At 43.7% G+C, this 24,669-nt stretch overlaps 1 protein-coding gene across 3 annotated transcripts in view; it reads right to left on the reverse strand.

Annotated features, from left to right (window-relative positions):
* The window catches only part of Nat10 (N-acetyltransferase 10), a 43,271-nt gene extending 21,501 nt beyond the window's left edge, over positions 1-21,770 (reverse strand). For 2 of the 3 annotated variants that reach the window (XR_013343559.1, XM_026404605.2), the window contains exons 1-12: positions 21,229-21,586; positions 19,571-19,693; positions 19,071-19,162; positions 14,871-15,042; positions 13,270-13,392; positions 11,080-11,141; positions 9,625-9,739; positions 9,420-9,527; positions 5,394-5,527; positions 3,914-4,007; positions 3,688-3,786; positions 823-959 (exon numbers count right to left, since the gene is read on the reverse strand). Coding sequence is in view for 2 of the 3 variants with exons in the window: in XM_026404605.2 (XP_026260390.2) it covers positions 823-959; positions 3,688-3,786; positions 3,914-4,007; positions 5,394-5,527; positions 9,420-9,527; positions 9,625-9,739; positions 11,080-11,141; positions 13,270-13,392; positions 14,871-15,042; positions 19,071-19,162; positions 19,571-19,678 (1,244 nt within the window). In the remaining variant the exon portion in view is untranslated. The other variant, XM_026404613.2, reaches the window with a different exon arrangement.
* Between the last annotated feature and the right edge of the window lie 2,899 nt (positions 21,771-24,669).

A 24,669-nucleotide genomic window follows, 5' to 3' on the forward strand; every position in this document is an offset into this window, starting at 1 on the left:
ATGCCAATATAAACCTGCTTTTTCTCATAATTCTAAGACATAATTTGATACTGCCATGCATGTACTTTTTTTGAGGGGAAGGGAATACCCTTCCCTCAAATTGAACCTGGGTGCTTTACCACTGAGCCACATCCCCACCCCCTATTTTTTTTTTAAACTTTGAGACAGGGTCTAAGTTGCATAGGGCCTAAGTTGCTGAGGGGCCTTGAATTTGCGATCCTCCCATCTCAGCCTCTCTAGCCGCTGGGATTATAAGCATGCACCACAGCACCCAGCTCAATCTGTGTTCTTTATTAAAAAACACATTCAGGAGACATCCATCACATTGACTCCTCAATTTTTTTTAAAAAATGAACTCAGAGCTGTGTTGCTTTGGCCTCCCCAGCACATCACATGTAACTACATTCATTTGGCAGGCTGGAGACAGAACTCAGACTTGTGTGTCAGGCCAGCACTCTGTCACTGAGCTACAGCCCCACCTCTGTCTCCACACCCCACCCCTGCGCTTTTTTTTTTTTTGCACAATGTTGGGGATTGAACCCAAAGCCTCACCTGTGCTAGGCAAGCGTTCTACTGCTGAGCTACATTTCCAGCCCCAGGTTCTGAAATTTTTCAGCTTCATGCTGCTCACTTAATGTCAGACCAGAGGGGAGTAAAAATTTATGAAGAGGTCGACTCCAGTTTGAGAATCCCCAGAAAAGAATGAAGCAGCCTTGGAGCCTCAGACTTGGTTTGCAGGCCGATCAGGCCACGTTCATTAGATGCCACCTGATCTGCAAGAACCCAAGATGAGAGCAACCACTCATACCCACGGTGCCTTACCCATTGATGGTGGATGCCATGAAAACAAGGTAGGGCCCGAGGAGGCTCTTCACCAGGGGCAGCGGGATGGCGGCAGCTTCATCTATCACAACGAGCTCAGCCTGGCCCAGTTTCACAGCATCTGCAGGGTGTATGTACTGTGGGAGAGAGTGTTCAGATTACGAATATGGCCATAAAGTCTCAGAGGCGAGGACTGGCAACCGCTGACAGAGGCACTCCATCCCACCTCCCCTTCTCTTCTCTCCCTTTGCTTGGCAGAGCAAGAATGGAACAGGGATGGAGTGGGACGCCTGGGTTCCAACAGTTCAGCCACTAGCTGTGTGGCCCTGCACAGGTCACAGGGCCTCAGATTGCTCTACTGTAAAACAGGAAGTACCTACTGCCTTATGGCTGCTCTAATAAGACAAGTATGCATAAGTGCCTGGCTTACACAGCTGACAGATGGTAGCTGCTTTTCCCCTCCCTCTTCATGCCTCTTCCCATTTCTCCCCATCTCAGATTAGGGAGCCAGTGGCACAGCTTAACCCCCAAGGTGAACCTCAGGTTCTCAAACTGGGTGCTACACCCCCCACCCACACACACACACACACCCCACCCCCACTCCCGTGTAAGACCACCAATCCCCCTGCACTGGTGGGAAAATTTCTAGACTATTCTTAACAAACATACTCATGTCCTTATGCATAGAAACAATCCCTTCAGTTTCTTCAGGGCTTCCTGCTATTTTCCAAGTGGTTTTAAAAACACCATGAAGAGGTATTTTACAGGAGAGGAAACCTGAATAGTCAATTAACATACTCAAAGATAATTCAACCTCATGAATAATTGGGGAACTGCTAAAGACATAAAGAGGACACCATTTCACACAGGGACAGAGAAAACAAATTGCTGTTAAGTACCCAGTATTGGGTGAAGACTTAGTGAAACAAAAACTCAGAAGAATGCTGGTGTAAAGGTTAATGGGTACTCAGAAGAAAAATCTGGTAAAAACCAAGAAAGCTGAAAATCTATGCATACCCTAAGACCCAGCGATTCTACTTCTAGAAACAAATTTACTCATGAAGTGCTTAAAAATGAATCTATCAGATCTATAAGCTTCAACCTGACAAATCTTCAAAGTGAATGTTGAGTAAGGAAAGATGCACCATGGAGGACAAGTACGTACACTACTGTTCACGGACATGAATTATGTAATAACTACTGAAATGGAAAGGAAATGCACCAATTTCAGAATCCGTTACCTACAGGGAGGGGCAGGAGGAAATGGGAGGGATACAAGAGGAACTTCAACTGCATCTGATGTGCAAGTTCTCAAAAATAAAAATGACCCTTAATCACGAAATCAGCAACATGTCAACATTCCTTAAAATCTCAGTGCTGGGCATTTCAGTGTTATTTTAGTACTTGCCTGCAGCTTTGAAATATTTCATCCCAATCCCATTAACTGTATGCTTAACTGAAGCGTCTGGGAGAGAACAAGCCTACTCACTTCTGGCAACAGGACACACATTCTCAACAGGCCCCATGTCTTGACTTTCAAGGGCAGAAACTAAACAAGCATGTCATGGAAGCACAGAACGAGGCCTGGGGTCATGAATAGCTTTAATCTAAAGGCCTTCTCCAGCAAGAAGGATGTCTCAAAGGAACATAAATGGGGTCTCACAAGCCGGTTCACCTCCTCTGCACTCATACTGTAGTCTGGAGACAAAAGGACCCCAGTATTTGATTATAAATCTGACAGGGAGCAAGGGCTGAGCCAGAGCCTTTCAGAGAAATGTTTTCCTTCTTGACCGGTGTATTTTTCTTGATTTTTTTAACAGGTCTCTTTATTCTCATAGCCTGCAGCTGCCCCCAGCCCCACCCCCAACACATAGCTGAGAGGAGAAAAGACTACCATTGCTAATGAAATCAAGCAAAATTGGGAAGAAGGGGCTAGAGTTGTGGCTCAGAGGTAGAGAGGAAAGCACTGGGTTTGATCCTCAGCACCACATAAAAATATTGTGTCCACCTATGACTAAAAAAATAAATATAAAAAAAAAAAGGTGGGAAGAAGTATGTAGAACGAAGAGATTCTAGAAAAAGACCCAATGAGAAAAATTAAGATCCTTTAGGTAAAAGGCATGGACATAGGACACTGTTTATCATCTGGATTCTTTTATCAAAGACTCCTACTCAACAGGCACATCATATGCTCTGATATGCACTAAAGTTCAAGAACATAAACTACCAAGTTCACCTAGCTCACTTCCCTCCCCCACAACAATTCCAAAAATAATCATTGAATCCACTCCGATAAGAGCCTGGCAGACTTGGTCCCTTCTATAAGCCTGTCACACAGATGCCTTTAAGAGACTGAAAAAAATTGCAGCCTTTGGACTAAGAACAGAGCATTCAAGTTTACTGAGCACCCAAGATTTATGGAGCTTTGGGGAAAATACTGTTTAAAAAAGAAAATAGGTCATTGGCTAAACCACAAAGAGCACAGTTTGCAAAGTTTTTTTTTCTTTTAAATAGTGAAGCCATTGTTCTAGGTACAGATGCACCATTTCAAAACCTGCAATAACCAAACAAAATGAGAACTGATGTCAGAACTGATGTCTCTTTGCTTATCAGCATAATCTCAATCCCACAGTCCATACTCGTGGGGCAGAACTACAACTTTTCAGTCAAACTACACACATTTGTTGACTTAATGCCCTTCTTTAGAAAAAGCTGGAAATCTAGAAACAGTTTCTCATATGATAATAATACTGTTACAACAATTACACCGTACACAGGACACCTGGAAGAAAATTCAGAGAGTCCATTACATCCTACAGGATCTAAGCATGGTATCAAGGAACAAGGTCTGAGCACGAGCCTCACCTGAATGGTCTGCCTGTGTTCCCGGAAGACATTCACTCTGATCACTGCTTTATTGAACTCAGGGTTTAGAGACTGAATAATCTCATAATCCAGATGTTCCTAGGGGGAAAAGGTCAAACCAATGATGAGCTTTAGAAATTCAATATTAAGAAGCAAGCAAACATTCCAAAGACCACCTGGATTTAAAATCAGCACTAAATCAAAAGAAATTATCCCGATTTCTTACCTGATACTGCAGAGCATCAAATCCTTTAAATACAAATTCAAACAGTGTGTGAAGATTATCAGGGCTTGGAGAGGTAACAAAAATATTGGAGTACCTACAGAAAGAAAAAAAGGGAGGATCTGTTAAGAAATTGAAGAAAATTAAAAACACAAAACTATTTTTGTTTGCTCCTGTCACACTGGGGATAACCAGAGACAACAGCAGGATAAAAAGGCAGACACCTGCCAGGGAAGGAAAGTATCTCCAGACCCAAGGAAATTTTTCTTCCTAAAGCAATGAAAACACATTAACAAGGTACAAGAGGTGACATCCAATTACCAAAACCTGCAACGGCAAAGTGCAAAAGGCAGGGACAACTGTCAGCATGCAGAACCAGCAAACTGCCTCAGTCCAGCTTTCTGACAAAAGAGGATGAGCCTCATACTCGGCACTCGCTGCACTGAGGTTTCCAAACGCGGCCAGGTCAAGGCCACAAATGACCTCCAGAATCCTAGCTAAGTACAAAGGATGCTCGTGGCCAAGAGGCTGAGTGGTATGGATGGAGCAGCAGGAAGGACAGAGCTGAAGTCAGGAGCTAAGGTTAAGCCCCAAATCTACCCCAGTGACTTGATGGGAGATCCTGGGTGTCACTGGACCACCTCAGTTTACCCAACTATAAAATGACCACAGGGGTGAAATGAGGGCCAAGGAAGATTATGCATATAGAACAAAGAAAATTCTAGGTCCATTATCATATCTGCATGGGAGCGCACATTATATTAGCAACTGCATAAATCTTCCATCCAGGACTAAAAAAAAGTAACATACTCAAAGGCAACTCCTCGAAAATAGACATTTTCCCCCACCCTCCTAGTACTGAGGAAGTCAAACCCAGGCTTTAAACATGCTAGTGCCAAACACTACCTTACCACAGAACTACATTACATACCCATTCCCCACACCTTTTTCTTTTTGTACTGAGGATTGAACTCAGAGGTGCTCTACCTCCAAGCTATACCCCCAACCCTTTTGCAAGTTATGTTCTTGCTAAGTTGCAAAGGATGGCCTCAAACTTGCAACCCTTCTGCCTCAGCCTCCTAAGTTACTAGGATTACAGGTGTGCACCACTGCACCTGGCATAAGACCTATTAATCAAGATCATTAAAATATCCAACTTGTACTTTGGTCAGCAAAGTACATATATTCTCATCCCTGAAATTTTAAAGTTTCTGACCCCACATCCTTTGCTTTTGTGTTTGTTCAACTGTAAACAGCAAAAAACAAAGGCCCTGGTGGGTGTCTGTGCACACAGCACCTCTGGGTGTCCTGGGGGAAACTGTTGCTGTTTCCAGGCAGGCACCCAAGACTTTGAAAAGTCACAGTGAACCAGCTGAGAATGGGGAACCTGAGCTAACAGTTCTGCCAGTCTCCTGACCTCAAAACGTGCACACTATCCCCTCAAAGCTCAGAGGTCCTACAGATGGAGAGTCAGACCCCTTACCCAAATGCTACCACCCCAGCAATAGCCAATCCCAGGGCTGCAGATTTTCCCCGTCCACGGGCAGCAGTGAGGGCAACGGTACTCCTCAGGGTCTTCTCCGAGATCCCCTCGATGAATTTCAAGACGGCTTTGGCCTGTAGAAAGAGAAACATATTATTAAGTGAGTTGAGAAAAGCACAGGGCAGTTCTTACAGGCCAAAAAGCACTGCTCAGCACCTGGACTTTTCAATCCTGGGTCATGATGCCAGACACTAGGATATTTTAACCAAAAGCAATCACAAAAATGAGATTAAGCCAAGCAAGCAAACTCGCAGGCAACTAGGGCTTCCATTTAGGGAGACACAACTCTGACAAGAACTTATCAAGAGGGCTCCCAGAACGAAAGCAGGGAGCTCATTTTATTGGTCTCCTAAAGGGGTGGGAACGTTCGCTGGCACTCAACTCAAGTATTTTGCCCTGTGCTGAAGACAAGTTACTGCAGCTATTCAAGAGAACGCACGGGGCACCCATAAGCCAATGATGCTAAGCTGACACTGGTTAAGGGCAACCCAGAGCAAGCTCCTGGGTCTCCTGTCAGACCATGAGCCAAGGCCCAGAAGTGCATTTGCTGTCCTCAGAATGATGGTCCCTGCCTCCATCTCTTCTCAGTGCCAAGGTCTTAAATACCAATCAGATGCTCAAGACAATTTCATATCTCCATTCCAGACCTCTTCCCACACTCCAGACTCTTGGGTACATGTAACTACTTCCTGTACACCTCCACTATGCAACAGACACCTCAAACTTGAAACTGATGCTTAATGTTCCCCCAAACCTCCTCCACTACAAGCTTCTCATCTCAGTTAACTGTCTGATTATCTAGGCCAAAAGCATTCTCAGCATTCTCCTCCATCCCTTACTCATCACCAAATCTTGTCAGCAAGGCAGTAACCCTTTAACACAGCCCTCACCATCCTCCTCCACCGCTCTGCTCACGGCCACCATCCTGTCCTGCCTCCCCATGACAGCAGCCATATAACTGGTCTTCCTAGTTCCACCAACTTCCCACCACAGCCCACGTGCAGCTCAAACCAGAGGATCCTTTTACAAATAAGCCCAGGGATGCCTCTGGAAGCTGTGGCGAGACAAGACTATATTTAAACCCTCCACTTCCCCCATCCCTCACAGTGTAAGTGCCACAGCCCTTTCTGTATGGCCTGCATGGCCCTCCACTCTCTCCCCCTCACACGGCTTCCTTCCTGTCAGCCTCCTTGCTGGTCCTAGAGAAACCAAGCTGCACCTCCACTTCAGGCTTAACCATTTGTTGATCCCTCTGCTAAAATAATCGCCCTAAGACAGACACAGGGCTACTTCCTCAACTTCTCCAAGGCTTGGTCCAAATATCACCTGAATAAGGCCACCCTGAACACTGTATCTAGAACCACAAAACCCCCCTCTTGGCATGCCCCCACCCTCTTGGCCACTTTTCTTTTTCTACGTTATACGCAGCAGCTTCTACTACACCATAATTTCCTAATTTCATTTAAGCAGCGCCCGTCTCATCCATTAGAAGGCACACTCCAAGAAGCAGGTGTCCCTCATTAACTTTTTTTTTTTTTAAAGAGAGTGAGAGAGGGGGGAGAAGAGAGAGAGAGAGAGAGAGAGAGAGAGAGAGAGAATTTTTAATATTTATTTTTTAGTTCTCGGCGGACACAACATCTTTGTTGGTATGTGGTGCTGAGGATCGAACCCAGGCCGCACGCATGCCAGGCGAGCGCGCTACCGCTTGAGCCACATCCCCAGCCCCCTCATTAACTCTTAAGCCCAGCATCTAGGAAGGCCTTGCACCTAGAGGGGAAACAAGATGCCAGGGACACTGAAGAGAGGTGACACTACCGCAAACTTGGATTCCCAGCTGCAAAGCTGGGTGCATGGTCAGCCTGGCCTGTCCACTTCTAGGAAGCAGTCTCGCTCATTAAGGCAACAAACTGGGGCTGGGGATGTGGCTCAAGCGGTAGCGCGCTCGCCTGGCATGCGTGCGGCCCTGGGTTCGAACCTCAGCACCACATACCAACAAAGATGTTGTGTCCGCCGAGAACTAAATAAATAAATAAATTATCTCTCTCTCTCTCTCCCCCTCTCCTCTCTCTTTATAAAAAAAAAAAAAAAGGCAACAAACTAGGAAAACACTAAAGAGATGCAGGCCTGAGCAGATAGATGGACAGACGGACAGAGAGGAAATGGAGCAGCTTCAGGAAGTTAAGTAGTTGAGGAAGTAGCCCTGTGTCTCTCTTAGGGCAAGTACTTTAGCAGAGGGATCAACAAATGTTTAGGCCTGGGGTGGAGGTGCAGCTTGGATTCTCTAGGACCAGAAAGGAGGCTGACGAGGTGGAAGGGAGCAGCTTCAGGAAGCCAGAGTCTCTCCAGATGGCAATGCTCAATGGAGATCCAGGTGCTAGTTGTCTTAACCTGGCCCTTGCTAAATACTGTATCTTTTGTTTTACTTTAGGCAAGCTGTGAACGCTGACTAAACCTAACTGGATTAAAAACACACTCTAAAATGAAAAACCCACACACACACAGACAAAAGACAACAATCCAATTAACAAATGGGCAGTCACAAGCAAACTGGTTCACCTCAAAAAGAGGTGACCTATGATTAGACGAAGAAAGTACCTGTCTCCCTCGTAATAACAGTAACAATTAAAGCAACCATCAGAAATTCCCATGAGACTGGTGAAAACGTTGACAAGTTTAGCTGCACTCAGTGCAGGCTGGGCTGCAAAGGCAGAGCAAAAGGCATTTCTGCACACTGTCAGAAGCTTGGTCAACTGTGTGACACCCACTCTAATGCCCACAGCCCCTGACCCAGCAATTTCTTTTTCAGAAGCATGTCCTAGATACAATGCCCACAGATGTATCCTGATAATACTGTTTATAATAGCAAAAAAAAAAAAGCTGGAACCAGCCCAAATGTCTACCAGGAGCCACTCTCACCCTATACAGTGAAATATCCATTGACATGCGCAGGGAAAGGTCAAAGGACACATGATAAACCCTGAACAGCAGCGTCTCTGCAGAGTGGGACTGCCAAGTGGAAATACCGTTTTCTCAATGTGTTCGCTTTCATACTAATGTCATTTGTGATGCTTGGCCGTTTGCTTTTTTATAACATTATTACTAGTACCATGGTTTCTCTCCCTTCCTCTATCCTATCTCTCATCCCTCTGATTGGTGATACAGAAGGTACCAGAAAAGGTTCAAAGCAGCCTAGAGCCTACAGCCTGGGCTACATACAGAGCTATGGAGCTAGTGATTATATTTCCAGGATGACTAGGAAAACCAGCCTCTTGGGACTCAGGCCCCAGTGGGCGGGGTCACTGCAGCTGTTTTCCATTCTGAAGGCAAAGCCAAATGCTAAGAGGCCTATGCCACTCATCTGGCTCAGGCTGGACCAGAATCCTGAACACACCTGGCAGCCTGAAGTCCTCTGGGGTGTACCCAGCTGGCAGAAAGACACTGGAGAAGCTGAGTTTACTAGTGCTGGCTACGCAAGAGAGCAAAGAAATGCATCCTGGCAGTTCCCACCCAGCCTGCTGTTCATGCCACCCCAGGGGCTCTCATCAGGTTCACACTGGAATGAAGTAAGTACAAGGGGCCTCACGCTCCCTACTCCTCAATTCTACAGGAGCCATAAGCAAAACCTTTACACCACCAACACAGCTGAAATTAAACACATCCTGTGTACTTCCAGGTTTTTAGCTATTATAAATACCCTATCATGGAAAAAGCACTGAGAAGATTCTTCTGGAAATCTCATCTGTCCATCTCCCATGACCCCCGCTCCCTGAATTAGCTCCTTTGCAAACCCAGACATGAAGAACAGCCCTGCTGCTGTGGGGCACACCTGGGAACAAGCTAGAAAAAAGGCCCTTCTAGGCGTCTCTCGTCTTGACTCATCCTGAGTGGGCCGTGGCTGCTCTCTACACAGTGTTTTATCCTTGTATCGCTGACCCTGGGATAGGGCAGTTCTAAACCCACACTCACCTGGTCTAGGGTCTTGCAGCAGTCCACCAACACACCCACAGGCTGGGTGTCCTGCAAGCTCTCTTTCAACTCCTGCAGCTCCAGAGCAGAAGGGCTGAGATTCTCATCCTACCAGAGAAAAGAGGAAGAGGTCTGCCACTACCATGTGGGGTCACCACAGAAATCACAGCTCCCCCAAATCCCTGAGCCCTGGACCCAGACTCACCGGAGCCTGTGGAGGTAAGGCCTCGATGCTGGCCATGTGGGAGGAGATGGGCAGGATGTTGAGCTGGTCATCGATGACAAGGCACTTCTTACAAGATGCCAGAGAGAGGATAAACCTGAGGGACAAAAGCAGTCCTGAGGTGAGGTGCTGAGGAGGCAGACAATGCTGCACAAGAAGGGACAAGTTGCTTTTCTTCAGGAAGATCACTGGGCCCCACATCTCAGAAAGCCAGAACCCAACTAGAGAGCAACGAGATAATCAGAGCCTCCTCTACAAGACACCTGAACACATTTTATGTGGCAATCAAGAAAGCCAAGATCCCAGATGCACAACCATGATTGCTTTTGCTAGGTCCTCTGGTCCTTTTCTCATCATCTGGAGCCCTTTAGCACTAATGTGGTTCTACTCCAAAAGCCCCATATGGCCACCAGTCACACAGGGAAACACACATGGAAACACAACACACACAAATGAATAAAGAGAAAAGAAAGCTCCCTGAAGAAATACAACACTGAATTCCCTATATACAGAAAAATTAACTTGCTACACAATTCAAACATCCTCCATGCCGCAAGAAAAGGGCCTTTCCTGATACTTCCACAGGCTTCTGTCCTGTTGAGTAACATGCAGCTGCTCCTCCTGTCCTCATTCTACTGAGCCAAAGCATGACAGGATGTTAAAATCAGAGAGGCCCCAGGTTCATCAAGGTCAGGATTTCTAAACCTCAGCACTACAGACATTTTTACCAGATAATGATTTCTTTTAAGCAGCATCCTGGTTTCCAATCACCTGATGCCAGTAGCTCTCTCCCTCAGCACCCCCAGAGTCAAGACAGTCCAAATGTCTCCCAACATTGCCAACAATCCCAAAGGGAACACTGATCTAGGCCAGTTTCTCAAAGTATAACACGGGCTGTTAACTGATGGTCCCTACAAGGAGGCTCAATGGTGAAATTAATTTGGGAATGGGAAACAATCAAACAAGTGCCAGCTGTTGCAAGACTTTTCTGAGGCTAGAATAGGTGAAACTCTTCATAATGGAAAAACAGTGTCAGCATGTCCCACTCAGCTGGCCAGAAGTCTTCTTGTCACAAGATCCCTCTAAAAGACAACTATTCTGTGAAATACAGGAAATGGTGATCCAGATAGACCGCTCTCAACCTCTCAAAGATGAGTAGGCTAAAGCCAGAGAGGGACAGGAACGTGGCTAAGGCCTCTGGGTTGGTCAGACCCAGCAGCAAGACTGAGTCCAGGTGTCCACAGACACCAGCTTTCCACCCCCTTGCACTGTACCCAGATCATTTCCCAGCTGCAGCTGCTGAAGAATTGCACATTTTGGAAGCCTGTACTGCCTCTGCTGACACAAAAGCTTTCAGTTGGGTCCAAGATAAAAATATTTCTCCCACCCTGGCTTCCCAAAAAGTGGAAGGAACTGAGAAATAGCCTTAAGACCTACCTCTCATTAAATCGTCCCACGACATCCTGATGGGCCTCAGTCCTGAACCTGGAATGCACATCCTAAGAAAGCAAGACAACATCCATTAACAAAGTCATCTAAATAACACTGAGGCCCAGGGCTCAGATACAAAGTTCTATCACAGGAGACATGAGCAACCCTGTGGGAAAGAAAATCCACTCCCACCTGCTCTGCTGAACTGGCCAAGTGCTCTTTGCTACAACTGGGATCAGACACCAAACGCAATGCTTCTAATCCCAATCAATTTCCCCTCGCCTCATCTCTGACATTTTACACATTTGATCCAGCACCCTGACTCAATAAAATATACCTGCTAACTACGTGGACCAGACTTCTGGGTACACACTGATGAATGAAGCAAGACTTCTGCTCTCATGGGATTTACAGTCCAATGGTTGGAGGAAGACAATGAGTAAATACATACACATTTTGGCAAATGCTACAAATGAAATTCAGGGTGTGGGGATAACAATGAGAGGGACCTGTTTTTATATGGCAGAAAGGGAGGGTCTCTCAGAGATGATAAGCTGAGATTAGAAGGGTAAGCAGTCAGCCATGTTAAGAGAAACAGGAAGAACAAACAAAGTGTTATTGGCACCAAGTCTTTCAGTCATGTGCAAATATCTAGTGAGTTCTTACAACATACCAGGCACTCTTCTAGGATCTGGGAAAATATCAGTAAGAAAAACAACAATAAAAAAAACTAAGTCCTAGGGCTGGGGTTGTAGCTCAGTGGTACAGTGCTTGCCTAGCACGTGTGAGGCAGCCCTGGGTTCAATTCTCAGTACCACATTAAATAAAGAAAGGTATTATATCCACCTACAACTAAAAAAAATACTGGGGCTGGGACTCAGCGGTAGAGTGCTCCTCTCGCATGTGTGAGGCTCTGGGTTCGATCCTCAGCACCACATAAATAAAATAAAGGTATTGTGTCCACCTGCAACTAAAAAAAAAAAAAAAAAAAAAAAAAACTAAGTTCCTGCTTCCATCAAGTTAGTGACTAATGTAGGAAAACAGGCAAAAAAATAAATATGTAACTAGAAGTCGTTGTCAAGTACTTTGAAGAATAATAAAGAAGATTAAAGAGTTACAGCTGGAACCACCTCTTCTAAACAGTATGAAGAAAGATCACACTCATGGGGAGATACTGGAACAGGAACTTGAAGGCAGTAAGGATGTGAGTCATGATGAAATCCAAAAGAGCACATGCCAGAGGAAACAGCAAGGACAAAGCCCAGGGGTGAATGTGTGCTGGTCATGTATGAAGAGGGGCTACAGTGGCAAGTGACAGCAGGAGTGATAAAGGCAGGAAGCAGCCTCAAGATTTGAGGAAAGTCCATCTCACCAGAAAAACAGCTCATTCAACCCAGAGGCCAATCCTGACACCATTTCTGAGCTGCTGGGTCATGGGCAGCTCTTAGAAACTGCCTCTAAGAATACCAATGTGGCAATACCAGCCAGGAGACCAGCTCTGCATCTGTTTTAAACACACCCCACTCTGAACCGTGTCCTCAGTCATGGTTTAGGAAGTAAACTACCACTCCCATATTTGAAATTCTTGCCAAACTGAAAGCAAAGCTGGCAAACGTTGCTTCATTAACTATTAGAAGATGAGGGCCAGAGAGAATTCTGCCAATTGTCCCTTTGTTGCAAAACACAAATAAGCTCTAGCAGAATATTCTAGGAAAAAAAATATATATATTTTTTGGTACTAGGGATTGATCACTAAGCCACACCCCCAGCCCTTTTTATTTTTTATTTTGAGATAGGGTCTTGCCAAGTTGTTTAGGGCCTCCCTAAATTGCTGAGGCTAGTCTTGAACTCGAAATCCTCCTGCCTCAGCCCACCAAGTCACTGGAATTAAATCACCATATCTGGCTTATTATTACTATTATATTAAGAATATTTAATTATTATTATCATATTATTATATTAAAAATATTTAACATTTAGTTACATATAGTCTGCATCATATCTGAATTTCACATTTCTAGGCATACTCAGAGCCCCTGAGATTCAGCTGCAGTGACTTTTTCATTAGTTGTTGTCAAAGAGCTCCCAGAGGCTATCTACCTTCTCAATAGGAAATCTTACAGCAGACTAGAGCAAAATCAGACTGATATGAACGCCGACCATTATGTTGAAAAAATAAAAAACCCCAACCCTTACCATGGTCATCGTGTACAACTGCTTGAGTGAGTTCATGGTCCGGAGCAGGATAACCACCAGTCCGCCACCTTCTACTGTTTCTACAGTCCTGGCCAACAAGTTTGGAGTTAAGGCTTCAAAATCCTACAAGGAGACCTTAGAGGGTTGGTAATGCAAACAGCACCCCAGAGATACTTAACCAAAGGCCAGGTGATAAGCCAAAATCAGAACTTCGGGTAGAAACCCAAGACCATACCCCCCCCATCTGGCTCACCAAGAAACATAACACACTCACAACCCCTTAGGGGCACCATGGAAGAGAGTCTGGTCCTTAGGGTTAGGAAGACATGGTTTTATATGTCAAAAATGTTTCTAGGGCTGGGGATACAGCTCAGTTGGTAGAGTGCTTGCCTCACAGGCACAGGGCCATGAATTCAATCTCCAGCACCACACACACAAAAATAGAGTTTCTAATAATCTCTAATAAAATCCTGTCTGGAGGTAAGTCTTCCAAACTTCATTTGATTTATAGTCAAATTTCAGAAACATGTTGACATTTTCTAACATGTCTACATATGGAAGTTGTTTGGCAAAACTCAACTGCACCACACGGGGGAGCTAGTGCTTAAAGAAGCCCTCATTCCAGCACCAGGTAAGGGCTGGGAGCACAACACTCCTGACAAATTAGTGATAAAGACAAAGGAGGCTGAGGCTCTTTTCTAGTAAGCAGTATATTAAACAACCCACTGAAATGCAAGGAAAACAGAACTTCTGTTCTTGATTTCCCCATTTCTTAATTTATATTCTCTTAAATATGATTTATAATTTACATAATCATGATCAAAGTGCATAACATAATAAGTACAAAAACACATGAATTTGGGGCTGGAGTTGTGGCTCAGCGGTAGAACGCTCGCCTATCACGTGCGAGGACCTGGGTTCAATCCTCAGACCACATAAAAATAAATAAATAAATGTATTGTGTTCAACAACAACTAAAAAATAAGTATTTTTTAAAAAACATGAATTTGTGTATGAAAATTTTTTTTAGAAAGGGGTTGTCGTGGATTTTTTAAAAATCACAGACTAAAACAAATACTCACCAGAAATAAAAAGAAAGAAACATGAGAAACGTAAGCCTATTAACTTTCCCAATAAGAGAATGTATATTTGTGGATAAATTCACCAAGCAGCTTTCTGGGGTGAAGCAAGGGATTTTAGGGTATGTGGGGTTATGCTACCAAGCACTCAGGAGCCAACACAAGTGGATGCAAATGTTTCTATCCAGCTGGTTAAACAAGCTGCAATGTTCATGTGTCAGGGAAGTCTCCATGCATGCCCATAAGGATCTGAGGTTCCAGGGTCAAAGTTCCCTGTGCTTGCTTTATTAGCTTTAATTTAGGATCACCCAGCTGGCACATCATTGTAAGTTCTGGGGTCTCCAGACAGCTGCTAACTTAAGCAGAAAATTCTTTGTTTTATAGGGTTAGTGATCTGGTTTCCTTGGCAAAGTGGCCAAGTCTTCCATTAATAATGCTTGGTATATGGGGGTAAGAACCTGTTCTTACCATATACCAGTTCTCAGTGTGGAAGCAATACACAGGCTGGAGGAAGTCACTCACCTGGAGTACACACATGCCGAAGGTATTGCCCAAGATCTTGTGGGTCTCATTGTAGTAGCAATAGCGAATGTTTGTGGCCGCTACAAAGAGCTCAAAGGGGTCATCTTGCTTTATGTTCAAGGTCCCATTCTTAATTTTCTTCTGCAGCTGTCGCATTCTCTTCTTCCGGTGACTGCAATCACCACCCCCCACCCCATAAGAGCCAATTAACCAGAGAGGTAAAGGACATGGAAACAGAGGAGAGACTTGGTGATCACCCTCCAGAGCTAGTAGGGAACTTGGACTCCTTCATTTTAGAGAAGCAACATGAAGAGGCACTGGAGCAGAAAGATTAAGTCGCAGATCAGCCTGTGTGTGAACTATTCCCTTATTTTGTTGTACCTTGAGCAAATTATTCTGCTTTAAAAACTAGCACTTAAGGGATGTGGCTCAAGTGGTAGCGCGCTCGCCTGGCATGCGTGCGGCCCAGGTTCGATCCTCAGCACCACATACAAAGATGTTGTGTCTGCCGAAAACTAAAAAATAAATATTAAAAATTCTCTCTCTCTCTCTCTCTCCCTCTCTCTTTAAAAAAAAAAAAAAAAAAACTAGCACTTAAACCTTGCCTTTGGCCAGAGCTTGAATCCAAACCTAAATGGCATTGCTATCTTAGTTTCAAGCCAAAGTTTCAACTACACTGCTACCCCCCAGAGGCCTGGGAGAGACAGGGCAATGGCAGGTTACTGCACTCATGTTTCCTAAATGAATTCCTGTACTTCTTTGCCCAGAGTATGGGATCATGTCCTCAAGGGCAGCTCTTATCTAAAACAATAAGGATACAGGATACAAGGATTAGAATGGAAGGTGGACATGGCTCAGAAATCCCTGAACTGTTTCTGGTCTTAAAAGCCCTGAATATTCAATTGAGATTTACCTTTCCTTTACAGAAAGATTTACTCCCCATTCCAGAATGATGGCTTATAACTGGTCAAAAATTTACCCCAGTTCTCTAATTTACAGCTAAAATGAAAGCCCTTCCCCCTGCAGGCCTCCACTTCCTCCATGAGCAGAGGCAGCTGGGTGAAATGATCTCCACCTCTCCTCATGGCGTGTGCCTGGAGTTCATGACTTGGCATGATATTCTGCCAGATCAAGACAAGGAGGCGGGGGGAGAACTACAAGAGGCACAGATTTATAATTTAACCAGGTGGGTTAAATTTAAAAGACAAATCTTCCCAAAACACAGTGAACTGCATGATTCCACATCAATCTCACATTTACCAAATAAAAAATAGTACAAATCAGAAGCCCTCAAAACAAAATTCAAAGATATGCAACAGAGGCTAGGGATGAAGTTCAGTGGTACAGCACTTGCCCAGCAGGTACAAGGCCCTGAGTTCAATCTCCAGTACTGAAAAAAAAAAAAAAAAAAAAAGCAACAGGATTTATTCTTATTCTTAACCTATATTAAAAATGCTTGGGGCCAGGGACTTAGCTCAGTGGTAATGACATGCTTACATGAACAATTATGCACAACTAAATACAAATCATGGTTTATAACTATATACCAGTGATAGACACCTAAATGTTAACAAGGCCCATGTGGTAAGATTATGAGTACTTTTTATTTTCATTTTTTGGTTTTGTTTGTTTTTCAGAACAGGGTATTGAATTCAGGAGTGCTCTACCACTGAGCTACATCCCCTGTCGTTTCTTTTTTGAGACAGGGTCTCACAATCTTGCACAGACTGACCTTAAAATTGCAATCCTGCTGCCTCAGCCACCAGAATAGCTGGTTTTATATGCAAGTATTCACCATCATATCATGCCTGGCTTACCTTTGTTTTTCTGCATTTTTGTACTTTTTTCTGTATTTTTGCATTGTTTTTGTTTACTTTTTTTTCTTTTATTTAATACCAGGATTGAACCCAGGGGTACTTTACCACTGATCCACATCCCAGCCCTTTTTTACATTTTATTTAGAGACAGGGTCTCGCTGAGCTGCTTAGGCCTTGCTAAGTTGCTGAGGCTGGCTTTGAACTCACAATCCTCCTGCCTCAGCTTCCTGAGCTGGCTGATATTTCTTATAATAAGACTTTCATAACTTTAAAAAGGTTGTTATTTACTCAAAATCTGATTTCTTTTAGGCAGAAGCAAGCTTCTTTTTATGTGTGTGTGTAATATTGGGGATTGAACCTAGGGATGCTCAACTACTGAGCTACGTCCCCACCCCTTTACTATTTTTCACTTTCAGACAGGTTCTCACTAAATTGCTGAAGTTGGTCTTGAACTTGCGATCCTCCTGCCTCTGCCTCCTGAGACTCTTGAGCAGGCATGTACCACTACACCTAGCTCAAGTTTTTTTAAATAAAATAATTTCAGAACCTGTTAATAATAAATCCAACTCAACAAATATTAACTGCATGCCCACCACAAACATGCTAGATAATGTAAAAGTAAAAATATATATAAAGATAAATAAGACTCCTAGATTAATAACCTTATCACTTGGAAGTAAAAAAAAAGTATAGAAGGGACTGTATTCCAACACAAGAGCATAGGTAACAAGCATTTAAGATGAGGACAAGCACTGAAGACAAGAGGAACCATCAAGTATGACTGAGGAACTCAGAAAGGCTTCATCAAAGAGGCAGGTGCTGAAAACTGGGGAGGATGTCAATAGGTGGTAACAGAGAGGTGGAGTAGCATACCAGGCAGAGGAGATGGCATGAGCTAAGAGCAGGGAGGTTTGATGTAGCATGAAGCAGCCAGAGGCAGAGACAGAGTCTGAGAGTCAACATCAAAGACAGCATACTTGGGGGTGAAGGAGTGAGAAGACACCCAAGGACAGAACCATAGATGCTGGCTAGGTTTACGGCAGGAGATATCATGATAGGCAAGGGAAGAGCTCAGGAAGGTGGCCCAAGTAAGCACAAAGACCAAAAAAAAGGGAATACTTCTAAGGTGACCACAGAATGGGTTCTCTGCCAAGAAACAGTACTCCCCACTCCACCCCAAACTCATCCAGGCTGAGTTGTAAGGAGAACTGCAAGGTTTCTACTAATGTGACCAACCCCCATCACTGTGTAATGCCCCACCTTGTAAGCATCTTTCTATAAGAATTTTGGGATAAAGTCTGATTTCCACATGGTTAGACCTGAAACACATAAAAATCAAGTTCTGTTTCTACCAAGAGACAGGAGAAAACAGAAAGCTGGTCTGCAATGAAAAAGCACAGAGAAGGAAGCAGAGATAGAAAGAATGGGAAGCAAGGGCAATCTGACTCCAGACCACCCCTGAGCAGAGTAGAAATGGTAGCCTCTTAGGCTCCATGAACTATCCCAGATACTTCAACATTTTCCCCCTGGTGCTTAAGAGTGTTTGTGTGGAGGTCTGGTGTTTACAGCTAAAAGTCTGGGCTATTGAGACTTCAGCAAATAACTGTTACCATATAGCAGAGAAGTGGTAGAAGAGCTCTGAAAAGGAGAAAAAGGGAAGAAAAATTGCTGTGCTAGGCCTCAGGTCTCAGGGGATGTCTACAAGTACATTTCAGAATCGAGACCACAAAGAACATAGGTAGGGAGTAAATGAGGCTCGTTTTAAGGTGTGTGTCAGTAAAATTGAAGGCAAATGCTAGCCTATGGACAGAGCTAGGTATGGAGCTAATCATTTTCTGAGCATGGGGAAAACTGAGCATGTTTACAGGAAAAAGAAGAAAATCCAAAGGATGTACAGTGACCAACAGAAGAAAACCAGTAAAGGTCCTGAAAAACAGAGAGGAGACCTAGAGTTTTCCTTGGACACAGGATGAGGAAAATCCCCTCTTTGCAAAGGAAAAAAGGAGAGTGAAAGGCTACTGAAGGAATTTGCATTAGATGGGCTTGATCAGCTCAGAAAAACAGGAAGAGAACCTTAAAACAAGGCACTGGGCTGGGTACACCTCAAAGAGTATGAAAATTATTTGAAATTTATTGTTGGGAATGAAGAAAGGACATCTGCTCCATTTTTTTCCCCACTTAGAAATATCCTCTGAAATGTCATCTCCACTAAAGATTGTGATAATCTGTGTCAAGGAATTGTTTCCTGGCTTTTAACTAGCAGGAATTATTAATTAAGGGGTTGTGCTAGGCACCTTTAAAGTATCATCTTAATCCTCCACAGGAAAAGACATCAGCCTACTTTTAAAATAAGAGGACTGGGTCATCTAAGGGCCAAGCTTACCTGCTAAACCCCAATTCTTTCTTATAGCACCACAGCACTGAAGGCCGAGCCTTCACAGTTGCTTTGGACAACATGTGATGGAGGATTACCACCTGCCAAAGAAAAAAGTCAGAACATCAGGGACCAAGGAGACCACAGAGACCACTAGGCCCAAGTCCTCATTTGACAGATTAGAAATTAAACTGACAGCCAGGGGAGGGAGGCATCCAAGATTACAGGCAAGTAGAGAACAGATGGGGAATAGAAGCTAGGTCACATACACTGAGCCTGATGGTTAGTATACCACCCTGAGCATCAAAGACTTTTGGCTTGTCTGCTAATAAATCAAAGTAGAGAGAATTTATCATGATTAAGAAATGAAAGAAAGGATCTTACTAGGCACCTTAGCAGTCAAAGGGATCATAATGCCTTGACATGTTAAAACCCCAGAGGGCCTGTTGTAACATACTGATTCTGGGACAGGACACAAGATAACTCGGAGAGTATTTACCAGGTCTTACCTGATCTTTTCCATGATCCCCAACTACAACAAAGAGAGACCTTTGTCGCTCAGCTACCCCATTCTCAATGAGAATCCGGATTCGATTATCCACCTTCTTCCGATGCATGGTGAAAAACTATCACTAAAACAGAAAGAAAGGAAATACAACTGGACAAAATAGCAGATTATGGGTAAGGAGCACTAGTTGGCTGCCTCTTCTGGGGCAAGGGGTTGCGCCAGCCACCTTTAATGTATCATCTTGATCCTCCATAGGAAAGATATCAGCCTGCTTTTAAAATCAGGAAACTCAGGCTTGGGAGTAAAGAAATTATTCCCTCAGCATTGGAAGTCAGCAGGGAGGCAAACTTCATAACTCTTCCAGGGAGCTTATGAAAAATCAGGACTTGAACGTTCAAAAAATTAGGAATACAAAATATATAGTGATATAGCCATATATCAAAGGCATTTTCCAAACTACCTCAAGATATGGATATAGATGCTTATGAGAGGATGTCCTAGTAGGTATGATACCATTAACACAGAGAGGTTAAAAAAGAAAGGCCAAGATGCAATGTAGTTTTTTCTGAATGGGCTGACTGATTTATTGATTGATTTTAAATATGTTACCCATAAAGTTAAGGAAAAGAAATCAAGTGATTGGAATTCTGTCAGGTCAAAAACAAGTTTCTTCAAGTGAGGGAAAACCATATTGAAGCTTTTGTAAACACAGACCTCAATATAGCTCAGTGGTAGGAGGAATGCCCAGAATACTTGAGGCCCTGGGTTCATTGCCAGCCACACACACACACAACACACACACACACACACACACACACACCCACAAACACAGCTGTTATGTGATTGCCCATGATAAAATGCTGCATCATTACCATAATAAATACATCAAAACATCAGAAATATCAATTACACCACTATAACATAAAACACCACACTACCAAGAATCTCCAGTATTTGCTTAATTCTAAGCTTTAATAAAGCTATTAATGGAACCTTAACTGTGCTTTAACTGTCCCTTTTGACATTTCCAAGCATGTCTTATTATTAAACACTGTCAAAATCAGTGGTCCCTGTTTATAAGTAAAGAGACAACTATTATTTAAAAAAAAAAAAAAATTCAAGTATCCCAAAGCAGAAAAGTGATAGGATAGGATTCACACTTAAATCTGACTCCAAAGCCTGAGCTCTTTCCAGTCTGTCAATCTACTCAGCTTGTAGGCCATATATTTCTAGCCACATAAAGACCCCATCAAAAGAAAGTAACTATTGGAGATTGCTTTTTGTTCCAGTTACTATGGGAGCCCCAGAGGTACCAAAGTCCTTGATTTCAAACTTTCATTCTCTCTAAAGGGGATATAAAAAGAAAAAACATAAAGGACAATTGTATATATATAAATTAGACGTGCAAATAGCAGCTACACTAAGGGGTCTGATGAAGGTCTGATATTACTGTGGATGGAGTTGTCACGGAAGGCGTAATAGATGAAGAGGGCCTTGACGACATGTAAAGATTTATTTTTTCATTCACTCATTTGTTCGTCTATCTACACATAATGACTACGTGCCAGGCATCATTAGCTGTACTGTCAAATAAAATAAAGTCCTAAATACAACTACCAAACAAGGAGTATGAATGTGTGTGTGCGCATAAATACTCACGAGCACTGGAGAATCCTGGATCAGAGAGCTTCGGTTCAAAGCCTAGGCTACAAGCACGAACATCAAGAGCCAAGTGCTGTCACCCACCCATTCTCCACTAGGCCCTAGTTAGAGGTCCCTGGATGGCGGAGACTACTCCACGCAATCCACGAGAGCGCAGGGAAGCAAGCCCAAGACGCTGCGTCTCGCAGAAGGGGAATTTGCCCTGTAGGAGCTTCCTAGCGAGGGGGCCGTGGGGGCGGGCCACGCGTCAGCCTAGATGCACAAGCTTTCTCCTCTGGCCAGTCCGCTTCTGACCCAGGAACCACACGAACGCCCACCTTAGCGGGAATCTCCAGCCGCCCCGCACGCCCCGCGACACGTACCTGCGCCGGGATCCCAGCGCGAAGCAAAGCACGTGGGGAAACGGAACAACTCCAGAAGGGCAGGATGCTGTAGGCTGCCCCTAGCGAGTGCCTGGCCGCCAGCAGAGTTTGCCGCACTCCGCCGCGTGTTCCGCCCAGACGCCGGCAGGCAGAGTGCACGAGCGCACCAAAGACTCGGCGTCGGGGAAGGGACCTTTCTCAACGCGGTCGGCGAATGATGGCGTCAGAGGGATCGAAGGCGGAGCTACCGCAGGACTCCCCACCGCGACTGCGCTGCGGAAGTTTTTGGTGGCAGAAGCTGACCCGAAGCGCAACTATTTGTCTACGCAACGCAAGACAAACGCTTTCATGTCCACACCACCAGTGCCTGCCGCAGTGTAGGGGGCTAGCAGCAGGTGTCTCCACAGGCCAGGTGCAGCACACGGTGTTCAGGGTTTTCAGTGTTGGCCTCGTTATGCGAAAGGCGGTGCCTCCAGGGATGTGCTAGTATTTAAAGTACTTGACTTTGATGTGATACGATGAGGAAGCTCAGACCACCGATCTTTTTATTCATCTCACTAGACCCTCAACTCTCGTGGTACTGATCTCATGAACCTGTACCTGATTTCGGACCTTTGCAGGGTCCCCTTAGACCTGTTTTCTAACACTAATCCTAGATTTCTGCTCTTCAATGTCCCCTCCAGCTCCCAGTGCAAGAACGTGACTACCCACACATACTTTTGTATTCATTATTTTGCGGAGGAAAAGGGACAGATCCCTTAACATAACTAGTCAGAAACCGAATTCTTACTCTTTAAGTTCCTTTCTCAAACAGGCATTTCAGATTTTAATGTGACCAGCCACACTACAACGGGCATTTGTCCGATACCCATCATCACAATTTTACGGATTCAACAAAAACGTCAATATGCTAGACGCTTCTGTTCACTAAAGGGGATTAGTTCATAATGACCCTGCCCCTTTAAGGTAAATTCTAAATGTTCAAGTATCCACTAAGGGTACTGTTTTTGAGGTAGTACGGGAAAAAACACCTTAATCTGGAGTGAGCTTTAAGAATGTTAGCGTATAGCCTTCCCACACCAAAAAATGTAAAGGCTCCAAGGAGATAAAAACTCTTAGCAGTCATGAGGCCAGAAGACTGCAAGCAAGTGAAACATGGTAGGCAAGCAGCCCAACATAATGTGGACCAGATTTAGAATCCAGTTCTATTTGCTGGAAAACCACTTAATTTAGGGGGAAAGGGTCGTGAAAAGGAAGTGATTTGCCCTCTAGAAAGGTTCACTCAGGCTGCTGTACAAAAATGATAATAATCACAGGTGGGCTAAAAACAGAGAAGGAACATAAGCTATTACTGTTCTAGAATGGTAGTATTAGGTGACTCCGGATACTTCCCAGTAGAAACAGATGTTTAAGGATTAGATATAGGGCGTCAAAGAAAAAGATGGTACCCAAAATAACTGCCCTGAACAATTCCATAAATTGAAAGCAGCCAGTGAGTGGCAATCAATAAAGGTCAATCTGAAAGACATTTAGTTACGATGGAGTTTAGGAACTGCAAATACTTTTAACTGAAACACTTATTCAAAATCGTGGGATTGGATGAGATCACTTGGTGAAGAGCATTAGGCTATAAATGAAGTCTGACAACCAAGGACTGGAGAAAATCAGAAGATGCCAGGCAGTGGCCAGTGAAATCTATAGCATCCATTTACTAGCAGTTCACACTTCATGTTACAATCATAGTAGAAAGCTACTTCACCATGTACTACCTACATTATTTCTCCTGGCCCTCATTATTTTGGTCTCCACAGTGCAATGAATGCCCGAACAGCAATTTTATTGGGTGACCCACTATCCCCACCCTGAAAAATAAGCTTTTAAACCTCCAGTGGTTTCCATCTCTTCATAAGAGGTAAATTTAACATGAATCATTAATTGTAAAGCTGCTCTTAATAGTCCTTACTGGTGTTTCCAACCTGTTAACCCTTACCCTTTGCACTTCATCCAGTCAAGTATTCTTAGTCAATGTAGACTGGATCTTTGGATGTGCTTCTTTCCCTGATCTAGTTTACCACTTTTCATCCTTCAAGCCTTAGATTGATTATCCTCCAATCTATCTTAACTAGTCCATGCAGGAGTCATGGCCTTAATATCTATTACCAACTATGTTGCTATAGTCACATTTCTTGTTTTATAATGGAAGCTGGGACCACAGTGATTCTTCTTACTGAATGGCTAGTGCTTAATAGAACTCAAAATGGAGCCTAGTGGTTAAGTACCTAAATGCTTACAGGAATGTAAACACAAATTTTAAGAAATACCTTAGGGCTGGGGTTGTGGCTCAGAGGTAGAGTTCTTGTTTAGCACGTGTAAGGTAATGGGTTCAATCCTCTGCACCACATAAAAAAAATAAAGATATTGGGTCCAACTATTTTTAAAAAATGCTTTCAGTAGACCAGACATAAAACTTTTAAAATACTCAAAGAGCCAGACTGCTGCATCAAAGTGGGATTAGGCCTCAGAACACCTTGTTAAACTAGGGTAGTAATAGAAAAGTAGTTGTCTCGCCTTCTTAGAAGATGAGACTACCAGACAGATTTATGCCTTTTCTTCTTTCGCAAACATGTCTTCATTTAGAGCTTTGCTAAATGGTACATACAACTGAGCAGACTTTGTTCAAAGACAAGAGGAAACAAGTTTTGGTATAATTTAATCTAATGTGATTAAAAACATTTACTAGTCTTTTCCAGTAACTTAATCGAACTCAAAATGGGAAAAAGAGGTGAGGCTCAATTTATCTTTATTTTCCTGGGAGTTTGGAAAGGACAGAGAAATAAATCTTAACAATTTATTTTTAATTTTCCTAAGAGTTTCTTCGCCCCATTTACTTCTTATAAAAGGGACAAGTCGGGGCAATTACTGATTCTTTGAACTAAATTTAAAGTCAATAAAACTGTGCTTAGAAAGAACTCCAATGGATTGCAGATTTGGGAGCTTAAGGCTGAAAAGAAGGGTGCGAATTCAGTGCTTATCTGCATTTCATTTCTTCTAACTAAATACATCACTGAAAATACAA

This window comes from Urocitellus parryii, chromosome 4 (genome assembly GCF_045843805.1).
Source record: "Urocitellus parryii isolate mUroPar1 chromosome 4, mUroPar1.hap1, whole genome shotgun sequence".
NCBI classification, from domain to species: domain Eukaryota; kingdom Metazoa; phylum Chordata; class Mammalia; order Rodentia; family Sciuridae; genus Urocitellus; species Urocitellus parryii.